This window comes from Typha latifolia, chromosome 3, assembly GCF_019914945.1.
Source record: "Typha latifolia isolate L0001 chromosome 3, TyphaL0001v2, whole genome shotgun sequence".
In the NCBI taxonomy this organism is placed as follows: Eukaryota; Viridiplantae; Streptophyta; class Magnoliopsida; order Poales; family Typhaceae; genus Typha; species Typha latifolia.
Genome location: NC_133088.1, coordinates 14,484,914 through 14,511,822, shown reverse-complemented (window position 1 = coordinate 14,511,822; position 26,909 = coordinate 14,484,914). Strand labels below are relative to the sequence as shown.

Here is a 26,909-nt window from a genome sequence, read left to right as displayed (position 1 = left end):
ATGCAGAGTTTCTATAGCAAATCAATTTCGAAATTACTATTTCACAAGCTCAAGACTCTTCTTTTAACTTCTCTGTTTCTTTCTCCCTTTAACCCTGATCACATTAGACCTCACTGTTTGATACATCTCATCATAAGATATATGACTTGCAGTGTAGTAAATCTCTGTTAAGCAACACTTCCAAACCTCAGAAGATTTTTTTCATCAGCAGTTCTTTTTCTTAAAAATTTTTCATTTGTTCTAGCTCCAGTTTACATGTTTGTTGGTTCATATTCATACTGTTGTCATAGAAAGGGTCATGATGGATTGATATGTTACATTTAGTCTAGGAACTGTCAGGATGAAAGCGTGCGAAGTGCCCTATTTCGGAAGGCGGTATAACTTCGCCAAATACAATTCAAGTGCTAAGTTGTTTTCATCCAGACAAAAGAAAAGGAAAGGGATCAGATTGTAGAAAAAGGAGATACATATTAATAGTGCCATTTTTCTGATTACAAGATCCTGCCAATGTATTATTACACTACTATGTATTAACTTGATATATATATATATATATATATATATATATATATATATATATATATATATATTACAGTCCCACTTAACTAGAGAGCATAATATTTCAGCATTCTTTGTATATACTGAAAGTCTTCAAACTACTAGAGAAGTAGAATGGAAGTCAATGTGCAGGAGCTGTCTCCGAATTCTTGAAGAGGCGGACTTGAAATCCATTTACTAGCCTAGCTGAAGGGAAGAATGATGCGCGGTCGTTCTTGAGCTGAATCCACCTATTCAGATTCAGATTGTTCAAATAAAGCAGTAAGCATTTGCATGAACATAGCTTCAGATCTCAAAATTCTTCCTAGATGTTGCATATCAAATGTACTACACTATAAGATTTTCAACATTCAGATGAAAGAGGGTGAGGATATACACCTGTACTTGGTAAGGAAATGATGCAGAAATAACGCAATCTGAAGTCGAGCTAGTTCAGCCCCTGGGCATAGTCTACCGCCGCCTCCAAAAGGTGTGTAAAGTGAGCTACTTCTCCAATTTCTCTTCTCCTATGGAACCATAAAATAGAGAAAAGATGTTAGTAATTTACATATTTTATACATCCGAATATAGTTTTAAGTAGTACTACAACAAGATATATATATATATGATGGACTATTATAGATATTACTGACCTTATTCTCTTGATCCATCCACCTCCAAGGGTTGAAACTTAAAGGCCTAGGATATATATTCTCATCCAAATGAACAGCTGAGAGGAAGGGAACTACGAATGACCCTTTTGGAACAATAAAATCTGAAATATGTCGGATAAGAAGCAAATTAGCTTAAGGTTCTATTTGGTTAAGGTCATAACAGCCATGTCATAAGATTAAAAAAAATGCTAATATTCATTTGGCCATTTTGAGTCCCTTTATATGTGTTTTGTTCCATTACACCTTGATTTCTTTTCTCATATTAAGATTCTGGATAACATGCTGATAAAAGCCACAATGTAGTGTTTACAGATCTACCTCTCCTAAGATCATAAATTCCCAGCATTATGTGCCAAGCCAATTCTTTGTGGTCTCTATGGAAAACCTTTCTCCAAGAACAAAGTTACTAATAAACCTACATATCAAACTCCTCACCTTTTTCATAGATACCTACTTCTACAGTCATCAAAACAATATGCTGATACTACAAGTAGATGGTAAAGCAGACATGAAACGACATAGTAAAAGAAGATATACTAGTATGAGAGTCTTTTACCTTGATATTCAACATCCTCTTTTGCCTCCCTCATTAACCAAATTGCAACACCCCCAAGTCTCAGGGTCTCATCAATTACCTGCAAAATCTTGCGATGCTTATTGGCACATGAGACTACCATACATGAAGTTATTGTGTTATCTATTGTGCAACGTAACTCTTAAGAATTCCACAGAATATGTGCGAGTCAATATATGAAGCGGATAAGAGAAGGAGAACTGGGTTCCTTAAATCTACTTTTTCTGATTTTGACTTCTTCTGTTAACAGGAATACTGAATAAAAGATAAAGTTTAGTTCCTGAGATCATACACATTGTGTGAATGTCATGGCTTTGTAGTCCTCCCACACAAGCATGTCTCCATGTTTCATTCTTCTAATACTTTCCTGCTCATCCTGTTAAAAAAGAAAAGATGGAAACAGAAGAAGTGAAATTTGAAACTTCTCATTAAGTTCAATTGTCACTTGCAGATTTGTATCATTTAGAAGCTAGACACCATGGAGTAAACTGCAGAGCTTATAGAGGCATGACTACTGGAAGTAGCTATCCTTACCAGTAGCTGCTCTAGTGCCTTAGGGCAATGTGTTAGGAAATAGACAGCAAAGAGCATTGTTTTAGCTGTCGTCTCATTCCCCGCAAAGAGTAGGTTAATTATAAAGTCCGCTACAACGTCATCTGGCAGATTCTCCTCCTCCACTAGTCTCCCAAGAACCCCATTGCCTGCTGCTGATTTGGATTGCACCCTTGTGACTGCCACTATATTCTTGATCTTGTTAACTATAGTTTCCCTGGCCTGCCATGTTAATCATAAGAATGAGACATTTCTCTGATACGCATTCAGGAAGCTAGACAACTACTTAACAATCTTGTTTGTTTAGTGACTTTAGTCCACCGCGTGCATGAAGGTTGTACTTGTCAAATAATTGAAAAAAATAAGACAAATGATACTAGATTTCTAATCAGTTAAAGCAGAATCGCATCGGCTACTCTTATAGTACAGCAAGCGAAACAACAGTTGAAGATAGCATGAGAATAAAAAATGAAGGAAATCCACACAGGAAGATAGGCCAGTCACCTTCATTGCAGTGTGATATGCAAATCCAGGCAATTTGATAGGAATAGAGAGGCAACCATCTGCAAAGTCAGAAAACAGTTGGGATAACTCATCGATCTCGGATTCGGTAGTTACTCCAAGCAACTGATTAACCATCAGACTAATGGCCACCTTCAAAAAAACCAGATCATATTACCTATAAAATAAAATTCAGTCTTTAAATAGAGGCTTCTTTTTTCCTTTGTATATAGTTAGACTATAATTAGTTCAATAAGTTTTGGTTCTACACTTGCCTTCCTGCAGATATCTTGAAGGATTACAACCTGGTTATCCTGTAAAGCATTTGTTGTTTGAAGCATAACTTTCTGGACATCTCCTAAGAAGCCAGGTTTTGAATTGAGCTTCTCCAATTTCACCATGCTTGTAGCAATCCCATGAAGCTTCCTCTGCTGTTCTCCTTGTGATACAATCACTCCATTCATGCCAACCAAATCGCGGAACGATTTTGGATAGCATGATTGGAATAATTTCCCTTCGTTTTGCATAATGAATCGGTTGAACATCGGATCAGCTGATACTACAGCTTGTCTCCTAAAGAGGTTGCATGTAAATATTTTTCCATACCTGCATAAATTCAATTGATAAATAAATAATCCATTCTCAAACTAATAGTCAATAGTTGTATCAAATGAAGTGCCCACATACCTCTTCACCTGTTCTTCAACAAATCTTGGCGGATGTGAGCTTACAACGGCCTTATACCACTGAAGGCTATCACCTATTAAAGGCCAACCTCTTCCTCCAGGTGGTAGTTTCATGGCAATTCTTCCATTTTGATTCCGTTTCAACAACAGAAAAAAATTGAAAAAGAGTATAATAGCAACCAAAGTGGACCACAAGAAGATATAGTTTTCTTCCATTTCAATCAAAATGTTGTTAAAGATCACTGGAGTCTAAGTATACAGAATTCTCCAATCACCTGCTTGAAAAGAGAAAAAAGATTAAAAGATTATTACTAACATATCCAATTCATTTGCTTTCTTTTTTTTTTCCTCAAAATTTTGGTCAGATGCAGAGATTTGCTCCAAAATGCAACATCGTTGGTAACTTAATCATCTATTACTTCAAGAAAATTGCGGTGTTCATCTGCATCCTTTCCATCCATTTTTAACTTTGATAAATTCATCCTGACAGTTGGTCCAAGCATTTATAACTTTGATAGCATCTCCTATGATAATTGCAGAAAATGGTCTGCTGGCACAAGGCTTGCTGAAAATTTTAGAGTTGCAAAGGAGCACTAACCTTGTCTTCTGATAGTTAATCCAAGCCTGCACCACAATGTCACAAGTAAGCTTGGGGCTGCTTTTATAGCTCTAAAAAGGGACCAAGCCCCTGGCAATGCTTACACTTGAAGTTCTAAATGCCACTGGAGTTGAAAGCAAAATGCATATATGTTTGTCCTTTTGGTCATTTTCTTTCCATATCCATTACCTTTAAATTAAACCAAAGAGCTTAATCTCAATGCAATATTTATAGCTGACAAAATATTTCTTATTGGTTCATCAGAGTAAACAAATCTAAACTTGTGCAGGAGTCCATCAGCAAGAAAAGATCATATCGGAGGACACCGATACATCCTACTAGATCGAAAGTAACATGTTTGCTTCAATAAACACTGACAACACCGACTAGTACTTTCAAATTACTTTCTTATGATTTACTCATAAATTCATCAATGAAACTTACCATCAAGCTAGTGTGAGAAGGAACCGATTGAAGATTTAATACCACCTTAACAAGATTGTTTATTGTAAACTCATTGATTGATTTGACCTGCCACACAAAACTGATACAAGTAGACTCATCAACTTTGAATTGCTCAGAAAGATGCAAATACTAAAAGAAATCTTAACACTATCTTTGTGCTTTCCATGTAAAAAGGCAAAAGCTTCAGCCTTCAGCAACTTGTTATTTTTAATCTCAAGACAATTGGAGACTAGTATATCAGTGGGGTGGCTATCAAAGCCTCCAACTTGTGTTCTTTAATACCATTGACCTTGTCTTCTGTACTCTCAGCAAATTGCCTCAGCTGCCACTCTTATTCCCATAATGATACTAATATATTGCATGTTTGGTACTGGTAATTTACCCACTACTCTAGATTAGTAATTTTGATATTTTATGTAAGCCCAGCAGGATTTGAACTTATAAGGGCTTCATCTCTGATGCCATATTAACTCACCGGCTATTCTAAAAATTTAAGTCGTTAGAAAAGGGTAATTTTTATATTTTATATTTTCAATGGTACTAACTCAACATTTTAGCCATCTTAGATGATTAAGCCATTATTTGCAACTCTCAGTATTTGAGAGTTATTTGAGAGAGGCTTTCTCCTGCCTTAACCAAGACATTAGTCTTAGAACCATTGATGAGATGACAGTGCCTGTAAGAAGAATCAAACTGAGAGCAAGTGATGCTATGTTCTCTTCTAGTCTGCAGATAATACATTTCAAATTTGATCGAATTTTTGAGGAAAAAGAACCATTATCCTAGTTAACTGTGGCACTTGGATCCAGATAACTCAATGCATAGTAACATAGCAATGCTTTTTACCTAGTTGATTTGGACCAACTTTTAGGAGCCGATCTTTTGTAATTCAAACCATTCAAACCTTGTTCATCTTCCATTCGTTAAAGAACATAGGGCCCCAGGCCCCAGGCCCCAGGCCCCAGCAGAGAGAGTGTAATCGGTTACTTCCCACAAAGCAAACAGAAACATCAGGAAAAAAGATATTATCATATACTAAAAATGCAACTAGAGTGAGTGAGTCACAGAAATAAGAAACAATCAGAAAACTTCTCCAAAACCATCCATTGCTTCTATATAAAACTCATCTCTTTCATAAGCATGTTTACAAGAGGAATTATGATGCAACGGGCATCGCCAAACTGTCAGTCTGTCACAAAACTTACAAAGCCACTGAAATTCCTCATACACTAAACTCCCCTCTTGAAGAATTGCACAATTTAAGCATTAAGACTCTGCTGTGGTTGTAACTGGTTTTACAGAAGAATATGCAGCAACCGTAGCAGCTATATCGATCAGCTCCTGCCAATTTTAGATTGTGCACTTTAGGTTTCTCACTATATTCAAGAAACAGACAAGGAGCCATCTTCCTGCCCTTCTGTATCAGAGTCATCAGCCATCTTCTTAATCGATTCAATATCATCAATTTCAGAAAGAGTATAAATGCGAAAGGTATCTGCATCCTCGCTGTTTTCAAAAGGAGAAGAAATAAATAACAAATAACAGTAAGTCAACTGACAGAAATATCTACAAGTAGAAAATCTACTCTGTAACACCACATATTTCCTTAATGATCAGTGAGCTGTCTCTTGAGCAGAACTCTGGTAGCTGGATAACGATCCAAGAACTAAGTCAGTATTTGATGTACGATATATAGACGAATCATAAGTTGGCATCTAAGCATTAAAACACCCTTTTAGCAGAAAAGAGTTGCACTTGCAAATAGTGCTGTCAGAATGTGAAGCAATAATATATTAGTATTGCACCAAGAAGATACAAGTAATAAAGCCATCAAGAGATGTAATCAGCAACAAGAACAGCCACCAGACTTTCAGCCACAACTACTTGGGATCTGCTATATAGATCCTTTTCCTCCAGTCATCTCGGATGTAACCATAAAAAGAAAAAAAAAATCAAAAGGTTTTATAAGACTCTCTTTGCCAAAATTGACTCATATTTCTATCTTTGCCCTTTATTGGATTTGGGCTAGGGCTCTGTCCTCCAAAAAGGTAAGAGAAATCAGTAATTATCATAACTTGATTAAGAAGCAAGAGCTCTTGAAAAGGCCTCAAAGATGACATATTTGACACTAACAATTCACCAGGACTTACTGAGTGAAAATTTGCACTCTCCATTGAATGAGACCAAACAGTCATCTATCATATCTTTGACTCAATAAAATCATCACTCACGAACACTAACTCTTATGTTTATCCCCCTTGAAGAGTTTCCTTCCTTCTCTTTCTTTTCCTTCTTCAATTCCTAGCACAACCTCCCCCTCTCCTTTTTCTAGTTTTCTGACAAAGGTCTAACTTGGTCGACATCTATTGGAAGTTTGAAAATCCACATACCTGACCAACTCAAAATCTTGTATTCCGTACTTTCAAGATATATACATAACATGCTGCACAAACCAGATTACATGATCTAAACAGCTTAATATGGTATAAATATTGCAAAGTAAAAAAAGTGAAAATAGAGACTTAATGTAGTAGGCATCATCAATTCATTATCACAAACTATAAGTTAGCTCTAAATATCTGAAACCTGAATAAGAGTATATAAATGGCTTACTTCTGATAAATAAAAAATCTTCCCGAACAAGGCTTGAACAGCAAGTTTTCGCTTGAAACCTTTTTCCGTAAATCCTGATATGTCCATAACTACAGGCCCTGAAAGATCATTACAGATAGCAACTATTATTTGAGTATACTTAAATTGCTGATCAAATTACTTTTATAAACTCTAGTAGTCAAGATTATATCTTCCACTGATGCAAATAAAATGGACCTTATACTTAATATGCCTACATGTCCACTAAATGTGTAGTATTCAAAGTTTGAACATCCTTTTCATATAAGAAATTAGATGCTGAAAAAAGGAAAAAAAATTAATATGTATTTTCACTCATGCAATGTTTATTCTACACCTTAATTTGAAAAACATATTCTGTATATACCAGTTAAGATACACATAAAAAATAATTATTGTCCATTAGCTGATGGCAGACCTAGAGTTGTGCTGCTGAGAATCTGAGATACTTCGTCCAATGCAACATTCACCAAACTATTTAGACGACAGAACCAGCCTAAACTAGTAAATTAATCTGTACTAGCAGTCCAGAGCAAAACCTTTTGGAGTAAAGAGGAAAAGAAGAGACTAATAAGTACATAACAAGCAGGCAGAATACATACATATAGAACAAAATACAAGAAAACCAGTTTCTATTCGGTTTTCTATCTATCACCACAATCTAGTCTCGGGAAAAAAAATTGTGTTGCAATTTATAAAACACTTGAGTGAAACAAAATTTTCCAATTCTCTACTAAATATTCCTTCAAGCATCATAGACAGTCATTGCAATGAGAATAATGTTGGACCTTTTGGATAAGCCAAGTAACACCCATCTTATTACTCATAGTGGCTGAATAGGAAAAGACAGCTTACTGAGCCAAAATTATGATGAACTTGGAAAGTTAGACTAGGTATAGTTTGTAATGGAGAAATCCAATGTATAAACCAAAAATTTGTTAAGAAAAATGGAGATCTAGTAAATTCTATTCTACAAGATGTGATAAACTCGTAGGCTTAAGCATTTAAATTCTCAAAAGGTCTAGGAAACAAAGTTGCCAAACATATCAACAGAAGCAAATCTAGTGATCATCAGTTCATCACCTTTCTCCTTGACAATTCGCCTTGATACCTCATTTAGGATTTCCGCAACTTGAGCATCTTCTAACATTTATGCTTTTATAAGATGTATGAGAGCAACAACTGCATCAGGATTGAATGGTTTTTCATTCAATGTGTAACAGATATACTTTCTCAAAATATCATCCATGCTAAAACCTGTCTGAATACAAGTAGGAAGTTGTATTAGTTTTCAAACATGGTACAATTGTTTAGTGGGCACAGGCTTTTCAGTAAAAGAAATATGAATTGTCTTATATTCAAATACAAATTCACAACTACTCTGTGGAGCATGTAAGTATATAGAAGAGTAAAACTTCTCATGCACGCTGTTTATGAACTGTGAGAGTAGTACTAGCAAACCTAGCTTACGAGTTAATAATCACAATATCAATTGATTATTAATGTATGGTTAAGATACAGACCTGTTCAGCAGAACACTGAAGGAGGTAAAAATTGGAATTAACAGCACTTGACGTCGAAAAAGGAAAATTTTCCAGAAGGATTAGTCTCCTAAATAACTACATAATCGTAAAAGATAAAAGAAAAAAGAAATAAGGGATATACCTTCTGCACAAGCTCTTTAAGAGTCGAATCAGTTACTTCTTCCTTCCCCTTCGTAAACAACTCGTCTATAGATTTCAGCAAGAATGCATTTTTGTTCACCTGCAAGACATTTCCAAGAACTTATAACTAAATAAAGCCTCGTAACTTGTAACCACTAAAATCATAAACTTTTTGCGGTCAAGAGTCCACACGAACTAGTTTCTTGCGCTTGGCCCTGGAAGAAGTAAACTTCTTAACTGTCTTCACAAAGGCCATGACGAACGTCACTCCGGCGTAGGCGAGAGGCACGCGAGGAGCCACGGCACGGTGCTCTGGACAACCCTAGGCCCAGGAATCGCCTGGGTCACTGTTCCGGTGAACTCGACGAGGTTTAGGGCCTTCTCCTGGATCCACGGCAAGTCCTCCTTCACCTCCTCCTCTCTTCCCGGAGCCGGAGAGGAGATACTCTGTGTTGCATTCTTAGGATCCTTGGATTGCTGCGGCAAGGAATCTCCTCTACATCGAGCCTTCGCTACGAGGATGGCGAATTGCTTGCGCCGGCGAGTTTGAGGAGAGAGTGACGAAGGAAGTACCGGGAAGAATAGTGGTGCTGGTCGGGGTTGCGCTGGCGCCGGCAACGGAGAGAGGCCGGAGAAGAGAGGTGGAGGAAGCCATTAGGATTTATCGTCACGCCATCCACAACAACTCACAGCAAGTAGCTATCGAGCAATTGACGTGATAGAAAACAAATTGGGCTTCTTAACAACCGAAGGTAGATATGGGTTGTACAAATGGTTTAACCCTTTCTTACGTACAGAGACACTGCGATCCCAAACTACTAATTACTAAATAATTTTTTTATAATATTATTTAAGATTAAATCTCCTTAGTTATGAATAAAGAAGTGCCTAACAACTTTACCAGAGTTAATTGGTTAGTTACATGGGCCTTTAATGGGCTAAGATACGAGTTGGAAGCACGACGTTGGCAAAAGATTGTCCGAATCACCGGGTGCAGAAATTTCCTACATCTAGTTACTGGCAAACAACGATTGGCTGCCAAAATCCATTGATTTTTTTTTTCTCTATTTAGAGAAAATTGAGAAATAAACAGTGTCTCAATTAAAAGGACATCGTTAGGAATTCAAACTCAGAAACACCCAGAGTCATTGTACCGCCTCATTGGCAATCCATCCATTTATGTCTTCTCTTGGTCCTTAATTAATTTGGTTTGTAGTTTAATTCATTTAGATATCTACTCCTAAGGTTTTCAGAATTTCTGTATATTGTTTATGTTCTCTTAAACATCCAGCCATTGCATATCTATCTTGGCAAAAGCACTTCACTGCTAGATTGTATATACATGTATATAACTTTTGTGCTGCAATAATTGACCCAGTAGAGCAGATCAAGGAAAATTACTGTCAATATTTGCAAATTCAAAAGGAGATCCTTTTCTCCATTTCTAATTGAGTTCCAAAAAATTGGCATTTAATGATGAACTTCCCATATAATAAATGTTGGCAGAAAGGATACATCTTTTTATTTGGCATGTCAGCATTAACAGAGTTTGCTGCTTCTTGCTTTATCAGCAGCATAGCATTTGAAATGGTTCAGAAAATGATCTGAAGATTGTAGGCTCTGACAAGTCTCTCTTAAAGTGTTAATGTAGAATATATAAACAAACTCCACAAATTAAAATACATGTCAAATCTTCCTCTTACGTTCTCTGGACCATAATGGAGGTGAAATTTTATAATCAGGAGTAGTTTCCTTATCCTGCTTATCATCACTCTCCTCGTCTTCAAGAATATCCTTGGAAAATGCATTTGGATTTGCTTGGATGCAATTCTGCAAGGCAATAAAAGGATTCACACAGTCTGATCCCTGCAAAACAAAAACCCAGTTTGCCAAACATACATGTTAATCTTCATGAGAAACCATTTCACTAAGTAGATACCAGGAATAACTCCCCAGAGTAATACAGAAATAGATATCAGTACTGCTACTGTTCTTACTAGAAGTGCAGCAACTATAAGCCAATAAAAGGCAACATAAACTGCAGCTAAAATCAACTAATTGATTGATAAAGCTGACATGAATTACAGACTGTTGATTACCTTCTCTTCGGCGACGCTTTTGAGAAAGCAAACAAATGCATCTGTGAATTGAGTCCCACAAGGACCAGTTTTCAAGCCAGCAATACAAGGGCATTCCAGTGCTTTCTGAACCTTGGCATCCATTGACTGCAAAAGCAAGGAATTCAACAATAGTGATTATATAAGGATCAAGATATCTATTCTGCAAAGCATAGGAGATGATGCAGAATATGAACATTCAGTAGAAGTGTAAATTTTACCGCCTGAAAAAAGGACAGACCTCCTCATTTGCATCCTCGCCAAAAGTCATAGCTTCTGATGCATAGTAACATGTAGAAAAATATCAAGAGGACATCCAACCAGAAGAAGATATCAAGAGAATATATGACCCACCATATCTTAAGTAGCAAAGCATCAGAATGGAGGTGTACATCATAGAAGGATTCATCTCTTCTCATGAACTAGTAGTTAGAAACAGGCTTTAAAAGAATATGTTCCCAAATTTGTGGAGAAAAAAGGTATCCCATTACCGGACCAAATTTATCCTTTTCAATCACAGCATTTTCCCACATTACACAAAATTTTGACTCTCCATTCCAATGACGTCATACAACCAGAAATCCTCAAGCAAATCTTACTGAACAATTAGCATATCCCAAAATAGTCAAGCTTAACAGGATGGAATAAGGAATAAAAGAAAACACAGATGACTTGGTTCTTCGACAATCCAGCTTTCAGACTCTCAAAAGGAACTTAAAGCAAGGAAGAAGGGATGCAGCACCTGAAATAAACACTACTGGCAACTTGGGTGAAGTAGCCTCTCTAAGAACATCTCATCTTTAAGCGATTCTTTTCCTCAAAGATACATAGATTCTATTACCAAGCTCATAGCTAAAATGTTAGTAACAAGATGACCCAAGATCATTTAGCTGCTCATTGTTACCGTCACTCAACAAAACCAGGGAGAATTGAAAACTCACAACAAAAAAAAATTGATATTAGACATCTTTTCAAAAGAATGGATGGTGGAGATAGAAAAATTGTTTCAACTTTACTGCAACCATCGTTATTCTCAAGGATGCAGCAGCATAGACAGAACTTTCAGCTACTTAGGTGAAAACGATTTATCTAATCCAAAGACTTAGATAACCACAACCAAGCTGGAAGCTAAGTGTTCACGAGAAAATGTTGATAAATTCCATCTCTCCACGAAAGATCTTATTCAGGCTACTCCTAATAGCTACGTACTACAGCCAAAATTTATCGCATAACCAGAACAAGGAAGATAAAGTTCGAGCTTTATGCTTCAAATAAAAAATCTCGCCACCAATAAAGGCGAAAGAAAGCCTTGATTAGAGGGAGCAACACTGACCTGCTATTAAGTCTTCCATGGAAGCTGGCGGCGGAGACGGGCCCGCAGGAGACGGTTCGGCGGCCGGAGGATTTGGAGGTTCAGCTGCGGCGGCCAGATGGCTCTGAGGTTGACCCATTTAGAGAGAGCGAGAAAGATCGAAAATAGAATATAGGGTTTATAAACTCGCCGCCGGATCGAGAAGAGACCGAGGACTAAACCTTCTAGATTCAGAGTCACTTAAATTTCACTAAGCCCCAACGTAATCAATGTCGTCACACCACTACTACTAAGTTATCAACCAACTCGAACCAAACCGTCATACCATTAATTTAAACTATTAAATTATTATAAATTTTTTTATAATAATTATTTAAAATTAGAGTCGCACATTAACCTTAGTCTTAGGAGGTACTTTATGAAGATTCTCGCGATTGCTGTTTTATAAGTAATTGGTCGGAAATACGAGATTTGTACATATTTGCTATCCTTCTCGAATTAAATTTAGATTGATACAAATTTGAGAATTTTTTTTAATTCAAATTCAGATATATTTAAATATAAATAGGTTGAATCCGAATGCAAATTAAATATTCGTTTACCCGCAAAAAGAAAAATTAATTCTACTTAGCAAGACTATTACTACCCAAGTGGCAAGTATCCAACTAATCCAATTCGACTTGACCCACATGCCCTAGTAACTACTGGGAGGATTAGAACGAACCAGCTGGGTACAAGCAAGCAATGTTAGATTCGAAATGATAGTAAATCCTACTCAAACCAAACTATTTAATTCCAATCTCACCTCTCAAGAAGACGTATGGGTAAAAACGGGTTAAATTAAATCAACCCAATCCAATTTTGTATTCGGATTATTACAAATTTGTTACTCATTTCGAATTCAGATCCGAATACAAATATTCTAATCAAATCCAAATTAAGATATCATATCCGTTTAACCATATAAGACCAAAGTACCCAACTATCCAACCCGACCCGACCCGCTAACGGTAACCCTAACAGCTTTCACTTACCAGCTCCATTTGGGCTCCCGCTGTCTCCCTCTTCACCCGTCTCCGTTTCCCAGCCCTCGCTGCCGCCCCCTACCACCACCTCCTCCCCTCTTCGTCGACTTCTCCGGCCTCCTCGCCTACTTTCTCGAGCACCACCCTCCCACAGGATCGTCGCGGTTGGTCGGGAATTGGAAGGCGATCCCTTGCTTTCGGGACAGGGAGGAGTGGGAAAACATTGATAGGGAAGAGGAACGCGAGCTTGTGAATAAGATATTTTCGGCAAATTTCTTTCCTTTACGTGCCCTTTTAGGGACTTCGAGGTCCCCGGCGCAGCTTCTTGCTTCGACGCCGGCAAATAGGACTTGTGTTTTGGAAGCAGATGCTTCAATCACTCAGCAGATATGTGGGGTTTCATCTGTTCGAATAAATGGTTAGTTAGCATGATTACGTTTTGTTTTATTTGATCGTATATTTGTTTTCCTCTATAGCTTATGTTGCTGCATTATTCTTGAGAATTTTTTATTTCCAATTTGATCCAAGATGTCACCTTAATGCTTTGATTCTGGCAAATGTTCTGGATTGAGATGATTTTAGCTTTACTCCTTTTTAGGTTGTTTGCAATAGGCAAAAATTTGGTGGTTATATGCAAACCATGGTTTGAAGTTTGGTCCTAAACAGAGACATTTCGCCAAAACTAGCATCCAACCGAAACAACCATAATAACAATTTTTTAATATATATTTTATATTCAAACCTAAATTTGACTTGAATCCAACTTATACCCAACTCAATATCAACTTCATTGCTTATTATATGTTATTAGATTTTGTGGGATGCCATGACAAATAAGATAAACACTATTTATCAAAAGAAGTCCAAACCTGATACAATAAAACTAGAACCGAAATTGATTGAAACTGACCAAAATGTTTCTTTTCTAACCAAGATGAAACTGAAACTGAAACATCAAAATATAATGCAAGCAAAACAGTTTTCTTCATAACTCCTATCGGCTTTCTCCCATAGGGTTTAGGGTTTATATGCTAGCTTTGATTACTACTTTTGAGAAAATATGCAGTTATATGTTCTTTATATGCCCAAAATATCCCATTTTCTTAACCTCTTGCTTTAATCCAATAACCTATTAATGAGAAAATTTCTCAGTTTCATGGTTTATTGCTGTAAAATTAGTGTTCACCAAGATTCTGAAATTCGGAATTGAGATTGGAATTAGCCACTTGAAAAAATGATATGTATTGTATCAGATTATTTTTAATTATGTAAAATTCTAGATATTATTTAAAAACGCAGAAAAATTTCTAAAAGTTCAGAAAAAAATAACTGAATATAAGAAAATAAAACTTAGTCACATACGAAGCCTAAAATCAAATAAAAAATTAATTTAAAATCATAATAAATTTCGAGCTGAATTTGATAAATTTTTATGCTCATAAATTACTGCTGTAAAAGTGAGTTGAAGTGGGAAGATCTCTTTTCACTATTGTTTTGCAACAGTAAGAAAAGGAGAACTAAATAGCGAATGAGAAAAAGTGAGTGAGTGTGAGAGATTGGGGCTTACTAGTTCGACCGCCAGATGAGTTTGGTGAAGTGTGAGGAGAGGGTAGGGAGTGTGTGTGAGAGATTGGGGGTAAAGTTTAAAAACTTGAAAATAAAGCAACTATAAACTGACCAATTATCAGTATTTCCTCGATAAGGTCCATTGTAGATTCAACTTGAATCTTAAAAAATTTAGTTTCAGCCGAGTTTCAACCAATTCGGCCAATCCCATCGGGTCATGATTGATCGATTTTGTGAACCATGGTGTTGACTGCTGTGTGCATGTTCTTGACTTAGATAGTGATAATTTTCTTCCTTCAAGAGGAACATCTCTTGATGTTGTTCTATTAAGAGGATTATCGCTCATCTCATCTTATTAATATTCATATATTCAACATTGTGTATGATCTGAGAGCACAATCCATTCTTTTGGTATTTCAATTCCTGTGGGTTAAAATGAAAAGCAGATTTCAGATTTTTCATGAATCTGGGTACCATCTTTTATTGGTAATTTTTTGTCCAATTAGAATCTTGAAAATTACAATTTTTTCCAATCAATTATGTACATAAGGTGCACATATACTCTTGTACATTCTAAGGATGTCTTGTTTAGTAAACCGAACTCTGAAATGTGAAAGCGGGAGGATATGTCCTGTAAATTCATGATTCAATTGGTTTTCACCTTTTGCATACAATTACTATATAATATGTGATGGTTTGAACTTGGATTGGCGCTAGGCTTGCTAATTGAAGTTTATGTAAGAGAATATTATGTCTCTTTGTTCCGGTCATTATTTAGTTTATATCCGAATATGTCTAAGATTTGATTCATATTCATATCCGGTTGGGATTTGATCTGTATTTGATTTGTATCTGTATTCGCTTAATATCCGATTTATATCCGTATCCATTTAAGATCCGATCTGTATTTGTATATTTTTAGTTAGGATATGATTTGAAAATTTTCTATCTATCTAATATTCATATATGAATCTTTATCTGGAGTAAAAATATAGATCCGAATGTGGGTTGAGCACTATTCATTCCAATTTCACTCCTATTGAGAAGTAGGGTTGTAAATGAGTTAAGCCGAGCTCAAGCGAAGCCACACAGAGCTCGAGCTGAGTGTAAGCCTTAAACAAGCCCATTTTCAGGTCATAAACAAGCCGAGCTCAATTCAAACCTTCATTCTCTTCTTCCTTCACTCTTGTGGTTTAATACTTTAATTGCATCAACTCATGTGTCTAGGAAGGTACAAAGATTTGAGCTTTGTGGCTAATTTGGATAAATCAATAGATTCGGTGATTCGTGTGGTTCATATAATTAATTCTTTGTAGCATTCTTCATGAGTGGTCAGTTATGCAAGAGAGCTCCATTGCCTACCCTTAAAAGAAGGAAATGGTGGTGGTATTAGAGCCTTAGAGGTATAAGCAATGTAATCAAGTACACAGCAGCGCTGAGCTTATATGAAGCCGCATGACTTCAAGTCCCCGAGCTCTAGTTGTTCAACATCACTATTCAACTAAGGACGAGCAGTGCTGCTTCCACCCTCACCCATGGCGTTCAGGTTCAATCACTCTCCTTCGGCTCCCTCAAAGGAGTTATCAATTGCCTTCTTGAAATGAACCAGGAGGAGGAGGCCAAAGGAGGAGCATTGGAGGAGGCCAATTGCGAGACAAGGGATGAGAGATGAGAGTGTTAGGGTTTGGGTGAGATTTGGTTTGAAATGATTGTATTAGGTTATTAGGGAGAGATATGAGTCATTGGATCAAAAGATCCTAATAATTAGAATATACATATATATTAATAAATAATATTTTTTGAACTTATCTAGTCAAGCTTGATTGATTCGGCTTCAGCTCAAAATTAATTTTGAGCCTTGTATTTTTTTCAAGCTTGGCTCAGCTTAGTTCAAGTCGAGCTCGAATCGAGACTGAGCCACTCGTTTATTTTGACTTCCCTATTAGGAAGTGCTGGAAACCTCTCCTACTAGTACCCCTCCCTCTCTCTCTCTCTCTCATGCGCATGAGCTTGCTCTTCTTGCATGCATATATGTGATTTGGAGAGATGGCAGTTTTAACTCCAATTTTTTCCCCTCTTTCTTTTTTGCTTTAGAACTTGTCCTTTTGCTAGTAATGGTGGCTTCTTGATTCAATTGAAAGTTGCTTGATTTTCAAATCAATTCCATCAGTAGCTGCAGTGTAAACGCAATCTACGTGGAGAATGCAACTAAACAATTTGGTGAGGATCTCTCCTAGAAGGCTAGAAGCGATTGAAATTAATTCAAGGGCTACAGGTTAATTTGAAACCACGACAGATGTGGTACTATCACCAAAAGAGAAGTATTTGTTATGTATCTTTGACGCAAATGTTCTGATAACTTAAAAATGCCAAATGATTGTAGTTTCATGTATTTTTATATGTTTATATTATGTTGAGATAATGGTTGTTGGAATGGAATGTATGTTGTTGATTTTGAGATATAATCATTTAAATGATTACATGATTTAATTGGTTTTACATTAGTTGGCCAGTGATAAAGTAGGAAGATGAACTTCACTATTTTGAGAGCAAGAGAATTTAATCGTAGCAATTTAATTCCATTGCATTCCAAACAATGAAATCTGTTACATTGGAAATTAATTGATCTCTTCTTTACTGAAATATGTGAGTTTCACCCTCATGGTTATTTTCCTTACAGTGGGATGAAATCATAACCTCCCCACTCTTTAAAACTTTTCCATGTTCTCAATGGGTGATCTTCTGAAGGACCATATGTTTGCTAGCCATGCCATTGCTGTAGGCAGTGCCGTTGCTGTAGCCTCCTCCCTCACTCATCCCCTTGACACCCTCAAGACGCTCGTCCAGGTAAATTGCCAAACTACTAGTTATTTGATAATTGATACCTCAGATTTCATCAAACGTGGCTTATTCTTTTTTGCTTTTGCTGATCCAGGTTGGTGCAGGGCCTAAATATCAATTGGGTCTCTCTCAGGTGGTAGAAAGAGTCAAATCAGTATCAGGGATTTCAGGTGCGCGATAATATCTATTGGATGCATTTAATAATTTCAGGTATAGACGAAGCTGAAAATGGGTTGTTGTAGTAGTCAATGGTTCATTCTGCAACTGCAATTATAGATTGTTCGCTAGATTTTTCTTTGATTAGAAGGGGCAAATGGTTAGTTCACCTGACAATGGATGGCTTCATACCGTTTGATTTAGGCCCCATTTGGTTATTGGTTCCTTAACCTAGATTAAGAAACAACTCTAGATTTGTAATCAAACATAAGATTATCCCTAAATCAGATTAGAAACACTGTACAGCTTATTTTAATCTTATTCCATACAGAAGCTCAATTATAATTTACCCAAAGAGAAATGAGAATAACTAAACTAGATTTCCCCTTAACCGGCAACTAAATGCCACCTTACCTTTTACATGATGGATTTCAAGATAACACATTTACATTGTATAGGTATCACAAAAATATAGCATCTGAGAAGAGTAGCAATGTAGCATGATAATCTTTTACTTTATGTAAGTTCTTGATAATAAAATTCTCTATAACATATATGGTACCATTTCAGGTCTTTATAGCGGACTTGGATGGTCAACAATTTCTAGGGTTGCAGGAATTGGAGCTCGTTTTGGAATCTATGAAGTTTTAAGTGCTTTTTATAAAGGTATTATTTTCATGTTTGATTTAAGCAGCCCTTTAGGAAGTCTATTTCTAAGTTATCTTCTCCTTGTTAATAACATCTTGTTAAAACCCACTTTTTTTTAAAGCTGATGGATATGGAGATTAACACTATAATATTGAACAAATTTAGTATGATTAATATCAATAAATGTCGTCCACTCTTGGCCCACTAACATGAATTCATGCCAGCCATTACTAAGGATTTTACACCAAGTTTGCCTTTAAATAGGCTAATGTGATATTTTCTCTTACAATGTGTTTTTGGAGCAGTCCTTTCTATCTCAAAATGAGATTCTTATGCTTGAAGCTCTCTAGTCTTTTTAAAAGTAAACAGAGTACATAAATGTTTATACATGGAGCGATATGCCAACAAAGCAACAAGAATAGCAGCGGTAGAATTGATTTTTTATTTAATATCATTTAGTGAGGTTGTGTGAACCATATACGTTAGTTTATATATCTTGTAATTCTTCCTTTTTACACTGCAATAAGATGGTTAGTATCATGATTTATGGTTTACTATTCATTACATTGGCTATTTAGCATTATTTTGATACTATATGGTGAAAAATATTGAGCTTGTTTACTAACAAGTTTAAGCCCACAATACTTACCATGATAGTTTTTATTCTCACATGGGAAGTAACAGATGTGATTAAAATGTTGATTTTTTTCTGATATTATAGTTTTGTTTGACAGATGGAAGGGAAGACAACTATGTATATGTTTCAGAGGCTCTTTTGGCTGGAATAGCTGCTGGTGCCGTAGAATCGATAGCATGCACACCATTTGAACTTCTTAAGCTTCGCAAACAGGTTTCTGTGTCACGCTTGAAAGCTGCGACCTCTGGTAATGTGATGCAAGAATCAACTCCTCTAATTTCTAGACTACTACCTGGCTATACTCCTGATATGAAAGCATGGAGTAATACTGTTGGACTTTTGTCCACCCTGTCCCCAAAAAGTCCAAATATGGTTGGCAAACTGGAACAGTATCCTTGGATGCTGACTGGCTCTGGGAGACCTCCATTAGCATCTGATGTTAAAAGGCCATCTAGTGTCATATCACTTGAAGGTTGGAGTGCTTTATGGAGAGGACTTCGACCTGGAGTAGCTCGAGACTGTGTTTTTGGTGGTGTTTTCTTTTCTACTTGGCAATTCATTCACATAGCAATGCTTAATTGGAAGGCCATTGACATAAACCCTCCACCCAGGTTGGTAATATTTTTGACGTGCTACTTAACAAACTTTTATACCTTTTTCCTTCAGTTGACAATTGAATTCTCACTTCATTGCATGGTTAGTAATCCTTTTTCTTGAAACAGAAGGATAATAACTTCACACATTCTCTCTTCAGTGCATCACAAGAATTATGTATAAATACGCATGTGTTTATGCAGAAATATATCATATATATGAATCCCGTCATATATATCTGTGTATGAACAGATTTATGGCTTGTTATATTATGTATGTATGCATTTATTAAGCAGGTTTTTAGATGAACTATACGTATTGTTTGAATCGGTCCCCTTATCTTGACAGTGCAAATTCAGTGCTAGGGTATCAGAAGTTATAGTTCCACTCCCTTGTTAGTGATACTTCGCTATCTTCTTTTTTTAAAAAAAAAAATTTAACCTTGATGATTCAAAGCATGTAAGCAACCAACCCATCGTGAAAGTAGAAAAGGTAATTGATAGTTCAATAATATATCTTTCTTGAGTTGGTGTGTTAAGAAGCATTTAAACCAATTGCACTTTGAATATTAATAGATAATGTCTAATGGTTTGGATTATATTGTAGGTTCTATCTTTCGTTGCTTGTCTTATCTTATCAGGAGTAGTAGCATTATTCATTCTTGCCAACTTGGATTATATTTATTAGCCCCGTCATTCATTTTACCTAATGGCTTGGAAACTTAGGCTATATTTGTGCTCCTGTTTCCTTCACTTTGCTTGTTAACATAGTTGACATATACGTAATGACCATACATTTCTATTAGTTCATTTTAGCATTCAAAGGTTGCTATTTTTTTTTATTTTCCCACTTGACATATATGTATTGACCATACATTTCTCCACTTGTATTCTTTTCTTCTTTTCTTCCCAATGACTCTTGTAGTGATTCTTGTGCCTTTAGTTATTTTTGTCTGACAAGAAACTTATACTAGTTATATTATGGTCTTATATAACGTGCTTTGACTAATCTTTCCCCATCATCATCGACCCCATTTGACTATTCTGGATAGTGTTAGACTACTATGACATTAAAATGATATCAGCAGATAACAGGTTAGATTTTATGATACTTCTATATATAATATCATGCTGGTCGTTCAAAATATAATCCATATAGTTGTGCAAATTGATATTCCTTAATTAATAATGATCTATCAGTCGTTGACATTCTTAATGCAAAAAGAATCTGGCAGTTAATGTAATACACTTCTATTTTTATTTTGAGTTATATGTTCTATGTTCTTTAGGTCAATTGAGGAAGTAGGCCCTGTATCTCCTCTGGCTTCTAGTCTCACTGCTGGCTTTTCGGGGACAGTAGCTGCTGCTGCTTCCCATTCATTTGATACAGCCAAAAGTCGTTCACAGTGTATTGTTATACCTAAGGTATTACTCAGCAATGATCCTTTAGCTTGCTTTCTACTGTAATATTTCACCAATTTTGAAGGTCTAAATCTAGCTAAGAATCACCATGATAAAGTGCTGTGAGGACGTTGGGTACCTGGTTTAGATGAAAATTATGACTTATGAGTAATTAGATAACTTTATAATACAGCTTATTGATAATTAATCTGAACTGATTAAAATTTAGCTCCTCACTGGTCATCTGCTTTCCCATCCCATTGTGCAACAACTAACTTTTCCCTACTTGTATATTATGCTAATGTAAAGAAAAACTTGGCTATAACCAAGCCAGTAAGAAAATCAGAATATCCTTTCCCTTTCATTAGGTATGAAACATTCACCACCACATACACATATTTATCATGTGGGTAAATAATCTCATGGAACATTACGTGACTTGTTAGTAAAATATTTTCACAAAGTATACAGAAAAGGTTTTCGTACCATAAACAATCGCAAGCATAATAAATTCAAATACAAGCTCCATAGGCCACAACAAGCCTTTAAAGATATATGTCTAAAATACAATCTAGATCATAAAACCTTCACCCGGGCTAAGTGCAACTAAACAAAAATAAAGATAACTCTAACAAGAAGTAAAAATTGCTACTCCTCGCCACCTGCATGCATTTACTCAAATTGTGAAGGTATCCAAAATACTCTAGCTCTTCTTAACTAGCAACTCCTCCTAAATTCCGAAATCCTCCTTACATGATATCCTGCCTAAGCATAGTTTTGAGGGCTTGGATTAATCCGGTTCAGCTCTGGTGCCAAGGTTTCGTTGACTCCGGCATCGGTAGTATTAGAGGAGAAAGAGGGAGGGAGTGAAGGTGGAGTCGAGAGGGAGAGTGAACAGTGGTGGCTGGGAATAATAAAAAAGAATTGGTGGGTGAGGGGGTTAGCTAGGGCAACACACGCGTCTGGCCCATGTGGGATTTTTTTTTTCCGCTCTAGTTGTTACAAGATATGTGTATGATAATGCATCATAGTCACTGGCTTGCATTTTGCAGTACATCACTATGGAGAGGAAGCTTCTTAGATGGAAACCACCTGGAATATGGCTTGAGAGAGTAACTGGGATGTCTCCTGCTGATAGGAACCTCATGTTCCGGGGTATCTGGTTACGGATGGCACGCAGTGGGATTGCATCATTTGCACTTGTTGGATGCTACTTTTTCACGGTTGATCATCTATTATAGGCAACATTCTGCAACATCTGGAACTGAATTTTAGAACACAGAAAAAAACCAGGTCCCCTGCTAAAGTTTATGTGCAAAGGTAATTTTTGTTTTGTTTCTCTACTGTTATATCCTTTCAGGTCGGTATTCAGTATCATATTTCAGCTTCATCTTGTTTATTCATCAGGGCTGATCCAAATGTTTGATGCCATCAGAAGTGAACGTAGTTAAGCCACTTCGATATGATGGTTATGAACTACGCCGAGAATTCAATAGTATTGTATTCATGGACCAAGAGTATTTATTGGTGACATTCAGGTGAAATGTGGGCAGCACAATTGAAGCTGTTCACAGTGGAGAAGTTTCTCAGCTCATAACGTGAAGCTTGACGAAAAATGTGTATTGCAATGTAGTATAATACAACTCCTCTGAGAACTTCTTAGTTAATTATCCACTTTATTCGACTTTGCATTGAAGTATAATACAACTCTCAGAACTTGTGTCAATTTAACGATCCTTCCTTTAATGAATTGTCCTTCTATTGTTATAAAATGTTCAATATAATTGATTTACATTTCAGGCAGGTATTTTTTTTTAATCTAAAACTTATTATAATCTTTTTTCTTCACAGAGAAAATTCTCTAAATGAGAGGAGGCAAAATTAACAGTGAAAGAATTTATAAGAAAATATATAATAACACTTGATTTGATACAATCGATTAACTAAAAAGATTTGATGATATGATTAAAGAAAAAGATCTAAAGAGTCGGACTAAAGGCTTGGTTGTTGTTTTAGATATGATCATTATTCAATTAAATAAGAATTCGGGATTTGGTGAAAGGTAGGGGTAGTTGAGGAGAATTTGCTCTTACCTACTACCGTTGCCACCAACTTCCAGGATTCCCACTATCGTCTAAAACCTTCGATTCTTGGAGTAAACGAGACGAGACGAGCTGCAATCCCAGATGTCTTCGCCCGTCATCACCTGCAAAGGTCTTCCTTCAGATTCCTTTAATCCTCCTCCCGATTTGATAAGAGTATTATTCGCTTCTTGAATCTTTTTATTCTATTTCGTTTTTGGGCAGCTGCGGTGGCATGGGGACCAGGGGAGCCTCTGGTGTTGGAGGAAGTGGAGGTGGATCCTCCCAAGGAGATGGAGATCCGGGTGAAGGTCGTCTGCACCTCCATCTGCCGGAGTGATGTCTCGCAATGGGAATCAAAGGTCATCCCTTTTGGTCTCTTGTTCTCTTGATTGATTGATCTCAAAATGGTTTGGTTGAGTAAAATTGAGTAAAATTAATTAAATCTAGAATTTAGTATGAAGTCTTATGCTCAGTGGTGGGAGGTGATGGCAGTAGTTACCTTCTAACTACTTCTAAGTTTGTTTGCATTGTTCTTGAGTAAATGATTGTGATTGAGGTCAAACCTAGATGGTTTCTTATAACAGTTATCCAGCGATCACACCATCTAACACAGTTAAGTGGTTTCAAAGAAAGTGCAGGTGTAACTGTTTCCATATAATTCTTGCAGTTAAATTTATATGTTCTGTTCAACAACTAGACTTACTAAGTAGAACAATCATGTCAAGGAAGCTGGTGATCCTGATGCTTATCTTGGTACTTTAAAATGCAGGCACAGCCTGATTTGTTTCCCCGAATTTTTGGCCATGAAGCATCTGGGTAAGCTCTCTTGTTTGTTATGTGTGTCTCATTCTGGCCGTGTTCCACTGGTTCTGTCATTGTTAATTGCATAACATGAAATGGTAAACCTTTTAATCTTGTAGGATTGTTGAAAGTATTGGACAAGGAGTTACTGATTTTAAAGTGGGAGATCATGTACTTACTGTGTTCATTGGGGAATGTAAGAGCTGCAGGCACTGCATTTCGGGTAAAAGTAATATGTGCCAGAAGCTGGGTTTAGAAAGGAAGGGTGTCATGCACACTGATCAGAAGACTCGGTTCACAATCAAAGGGAAACCTGTGTATCATTATTGTGCAGTATCAAGTTTTAGCGAGTACACAGTTGTCCACTCTGGTTGTGCTATTAAAATCAGCCCAAGTGCGTCAATGGATAGAATTTGCCTTCTAAGTTGTGGGGTCTCTGCTGGTAAAGTTTGATTTATCTTGCATTATGAGAAATTCTTTTTCACTCTTGGCTTATTGTACTTTCTGATCGAACCATGTTACAATTACTTCTTCCTATATCATTATTTCTTGTTAGTCATGATACTTTAATAGGTTTCCAACTTTCCATTATCCTGCTTCTTATTGAGTTTTCTGTCTGTGCATAGAATATATCAAAATGATCTGTGGGTAGTTAACCTTGTTTTACCCGTTTTAAAATTTTAGGCCTTGGTGCAGCTTGGAGAGTTGCTGACATATCTAAAGGGTCAACTGTAGTTATTTTTGGCCTTGGAACTGTAGGCCTTTCGGTGAGTAACATGTCAAATTAGGTCACTTGCTGTATGCCAAAATACAGAAAGCAGAAAAAACATACTGTAATGGGCTCTTCATTTGCAAGAACAGGTAGCTCAAGGTGCTAAACTAAGGGGAGCTTCCAGAATTATTGGGGTGGATACTAATCCTGAGAAGTATGAAAAGGGTATGAACATTATTATGATTGCCTAACTTGATGAGTCATTTCATAAGATTATGTATCAGTTGTTTGTGATGTACAGGAAAGGCTTTTGGTATCACTGAGTTTATCAATCCAGATGAGTGCAGTGAACCTATCCAACAGGTGATGAGAAAACTTGCACAAGCCACCACACATGCATCAGTTCATGCATATTTTGGTGTACACAATGCATATCATGCTTCTTACAGATCTGTTTCCACTGATATGTTTTTCAACAAATTGCAGTAGGCTGACGTTTTTGTTTTGATTGAAGGTTGAAGTTTTTATTACTGGTTTAGAGGATTAAGCAGAAATGTTCATTTACATTTGCAGATTATAAAGCGCATCACAGACGGAGGGGCAGATTACTCTTTTGAATGTGTTGGTGATACTGGAGTAGTATCTACCGCATTACAATCTTGTTGTGATGTAATTCTCGTCCTTTATTCTGTTTACAGTCATTTCGAGGACATAGTTTTCGATTGGCATGCCTTTGCCTTTCACTTTTCTTTTAAGCTCTGTTTCCTTATTCTCAGGGTTGGGGACTAACTGTGACTTTAGGTGTACCAAAAGTCAAACCAGAGGTTGGAGCTCATTATGCATTACTCCTTTCTGGAAGGACTTTAAAGGGCACTTTGTTTGGAGGATGGAAACCAAAATCTGACCTGCCATCACTTGTTGATAAATATATGAGAAAGGTAAGTTCTCAGATTAGTTCTAGTTGTAGTTGCAGAGATTAACTGCTCACTTGTTCTCATACTTGCTTTTGAGATTTGCAGAAGAATTTTCTCTGATTGCAACTATTTCAGTATCTGGCAAAATAGAAATGATTTCTTAAGCTTGCTTGTAGGAGAACTTTTGTTCATCTGGATGACAACTAGTCATTAAGGCATCAATAGTAATCTAGGTCCTCTAAAGTTTAAACTGAAAGACAGCCTAAATTAGGGGGAAAAGTTGTCTAACCATTTGATCTTTTGCCTCCTAAGGATCCTTTTGGTTTTCTGAATTTATTCTTTAAATGGTCAGTGCATGAAAAGATTTCCAGAAATTCATCCGATTTTCTTAATTTCTCCTTTTTCTGTCAAAATTAAAATTATTGCACATGATATCAATTATCAAGGACATATATTGCTTATCTCTGGAAAGAGTGAGTTTTGTTCATGCAGGAAACAAATACTATGTCATGCTAGATTCTAACGAAGCACAAACCTGACATTGTAATGTCCTGTGCTAAGTTTTGGTAGGTAATATATTTCACAAAGTTAGAGCATAAAAAGGGAACAAATATTGACATTTACTTGCTGATGTCTTACATGTTATGCCATCTCGCTTCTTCAATGCCACTTGATTGCGCAGGAAAATTTGTAATATGCTAACTTGTTGATTTATTAAACAATTGCTTCTTCAATGCTACTTTCAGGAAATTGAAGTTGATGGCCTTGTCACACATGATATGCCATTTAGCAGAATAAATGAAGCTCTCAACCTAATGAGAGAAAGCAAGTGCTTGCGCTGCGTGATTCATATGTCGAAATAATTATGAGCAGGCCAGGATACCATGAACATGAATGTTCCTTTCACTTACTAATTTGTAACCATAATTTTATATTGCTATCATGAGAGCTCGGCGCGTCTAATTTATATCCCTAAGTTTCATATGCAATGTAGAACTTTGCCAAAAATATTCTTTTATACAAGTAAGGTATGCTTACAAACACGACAAGCATTCTATATATACTTTCTATATAGTATCATCATGTCCATTAATAGTTTCTCGCTTAACCATCACTATTAATAGACATGACAATGTCATGTTTTTCTTATTTGTAGAATATTTGTTAGGGATTTTTACAAATCGCATTCTACATTTTGTCTATTTTGTGATTCGCATCTC

General features: G+C 36.4%; 4 protein-coding genes and 1 pseudogene across 6 annotated transcripts; 2 read left to right on the top strand and 3 right to left on the bottom strand.

Moving 5' to 3' along the window:
- Nucleotides 1-448: 448 nt before the first annotated feature.
- On the bottom strand, nucleotides 449-4,229 carry LOC140783243 (abietadienol/abietadienal oxidase). The gene is made up of 10 exons (XM_073130046.1): nucleotides 4,123-4,229; nucleotides 3,526-3,799; nucleotides 3,114-3,444; nucleotides 2,842-2,991; nucleotides 2,320-2,559; nucleotides 2,078-2,161; nucleotides 1,768-1,846; nucleotides 1,191-1,312; nucleotides 937-1,064; nucleotides 449-788 (listed from the first exon to the last, which is right to left on the bottom strand). Exons 2-10 carry the CDS (start codon nucleotides 3,738-3,740, stop codon nucleotides 680-682), a joined length of 1,458 nt encoding a protein of 485 aa, XP_072986147.1. The 5' UTR covers nucleotides 3,741-3,799; nucleotides 4,123-4,229; the 3' UTR covers nucleotides 449-679.
- Nucleotides 4,230-6,030: 1,801 nt separating this feature from the next.
- On the bottom strand, nucleotides 6,031-9,536 carry LOC140784020 (uncharacterized; annotated as a pseudogene).
- An 845-nt stretch (nucleotides 9,537-10,381) lies between these two features.
- Nucleotides 10,382-12,570, bottom strand: LOC140783753 (mitochondrial intermembrane space import and assembly protein 40 homolog). The gene is made up of 4 exons (XM_073130779.1): nucleotides 12,333-12,570; nucleotides 11,241-11,275; nucleotides 10,982-11,107; nucleotides 10,382-10,748 (listed from the first exon to the last, which is right to left on the bottom strand). The coding sequence occupies exons 1-4, from the start codon at nucleotides 12,448-12,450 to the stop codon at nucleotides 10,569-10,571; spliced, it is 459 nt and encodes a 152-aa protein (XP_072986880.1). The 5' UTR covers nucleotides 12,451-12,570; the 3' UTR covers nucleotides 10,382-10,568.
- Nucleotides 12,571-13,304: 734 nt separating this feature from the next.
- LOC140783926 (uncharacterized) lies at nucleotides 13,305-22,950 on the top strand. Of its 3 annotated transcripts, none has more exons than XM_073131062.1 (8): nucleotides 13,305-13,754; nucleotides 17,651-17,749; nucleotides 17,838-17,913; nucleotides 18,470-18,565; nucleotides 19,282-19,795; nucleotides 21,067-21,202; nucleotides 22,231-22,498; nucleotides 22,586-22,950. In XM_073131062.1, the coding sequence occupies exons 1-7, from the start codon at nucleotides 13,752-13,754 to the stop codon at nucleotides 22,417-22,419; spliced, it is 1,113 nt and encodes a 370-aa protein (XP_072987163.1). In that variant the 5' UTR covers nucleotides 13,305-13,751; the 3' UTR covers nucleotides 22,420-22,498; nucleotides 22,586-22,950. The 3 variants fall into 3 exon arrangements, with proteins under 3 accessions (XP_072987163.1, XP_072987162.1, XP_072987164.1); XM_073131061.1 differs by having other exon boundaries at nucleotides 13,310-13,754; nucleotides 17,583-17,749; XM_073131063.1 differs by lacking the exon at nucleotides 13,305-13,754 and having other exon boundaries at nucleotides 17,609-17,749; nucleotides 17,838-17,953.
- Nucleotides 22,666-26,732, top strand: LOC140783925 (alcohol dehydrogenase-like 6). Its single transcript, XM_073131060.1, has 11 exons — nucleotides 22,666-22,807; nucleotides 23,298-23,392; nucleotides 23,485-23,621; nucleotides 24,032-24,078; nucleotides 24,183-24,505; nucleotides 24,748-24,830; nucleotides 24,925-25,000; nucleotides 25,077-25,138; nucleotides 25,349-25,444; nucleotides 25,552-25,713; nucleotides 26,436-26,732. The coding sequence occupies exons 2-11, from the start codon at nucleotides 23,365-23,367 to the stop codon at nucleotides 26,550-26,552; spliced, it is 1,131 nt and encodes a 376-aa protein (XP_072987161.1). The 5' UTR covers nucleotides 22,666-22,807; nucleotides 23,298-23,364; the 3' UTR covers nucleotides 26,553-26,732.
- Nucleotides 26,733-26,909: the final 177 nt, after the last annotated feature.

What these genes read in the sequence shown, in the direction of transcription:
- LOC140783753 (XM_073130779.1), bottom strand. Translation starts at nt 12,450, where the DNA reads ATGGGTCAACCTCAGAGCCATCTGGCCGCCGCAGCTGAACCTCCAAAT. An exon ending in CATGGAAGACTTAATAGCAG is followed by an intron (nt 11,276 to 12,332) that starts GTCAGTGTTGCT and finishes ACTATGCATCAG; the next exon opens with AAGCTATGACTTTTGGCGAG. An exon ending in AAAGCGTCGCCGAAGAGAAG is followed by an intron (nt 10,749 to 10,981) that starts GTAATCAACAGT and finishes TTTGTTTTGCAG; the next exon opens with GGATCAGACTGTGTGAATCC.
- LOC140783243 (XM_073130046.1), bottom strand. Translation starts at nt 3,740, where the DNA reads ATGGAAGAAAACTATATCTTCTTGTGGTCCACTTTGGTTGCTATTATA. An exon ending in GTTGAAGAACAGGTGAAGAG is followed by an intron (nt 3,445 to 3,525) that starts GTATGTGGGCAC and finishes GAATTTATGCAG; the next exon opens with GTATGGAAAAATATTTACAT. An exon ending in AGGCACTAGAGCAGCTACTG is followed by an intron (nt 2,162 to 2,319) that starts GTAAGGATAGCT and finishes CTTTTTTAACAG; the next exon opens with GATGAGCAGGAAAGTATTAG.
- LOC140783926 (XM_073131061.1), top strand. Translation starts at nt 17,624, where the DNA reads ATGTTCTCAATGGGTGATCTTCTGAAGGACCATATGTTTGCTAGCCAT. An exon ending in CCCTCAAGACGCTCGTCCAG is followed by an intron (nt 17,750 to 17,837) that starts GTAAATTGCCAA and finishes TTGCTGATCCAG; the next exon opens with GTTGGTGCAGGGCCTAAATA. An exon ending in AGTGTATTGTTATACCTAAG is followed by an intron (nt 21,203 to 22,230) that starts GTATTACTCAGC and finishes TGCATTTTGCAG; the next exon opens with TACATCACTATGGAGAGGAA.
- LOC140783925 (XM_073131060.1), top strand. Translation starts at nt 23,365, where the DNA reads ATGTCTTCGCCCGTCATCACCTGCAAAG. An exon ending in TCTCGCAATGGGAATCAAAG is followed by an intron (nt 23,622 to 24,031) that starts GTCATCCCTTTT and finishes TTTAAAATGCAG; the next exon opens with GCACAGCCTGATTTGTTTCC. An exon ending in CATTACAATCTTGTTGTGAT is followed by an intron (nt 25,445 to 25,551) that starts GTAATTCTCGTC and finishes CCTTATTCTCAG; the next exon opens with GGTTGGGGACTAACTGTGAC.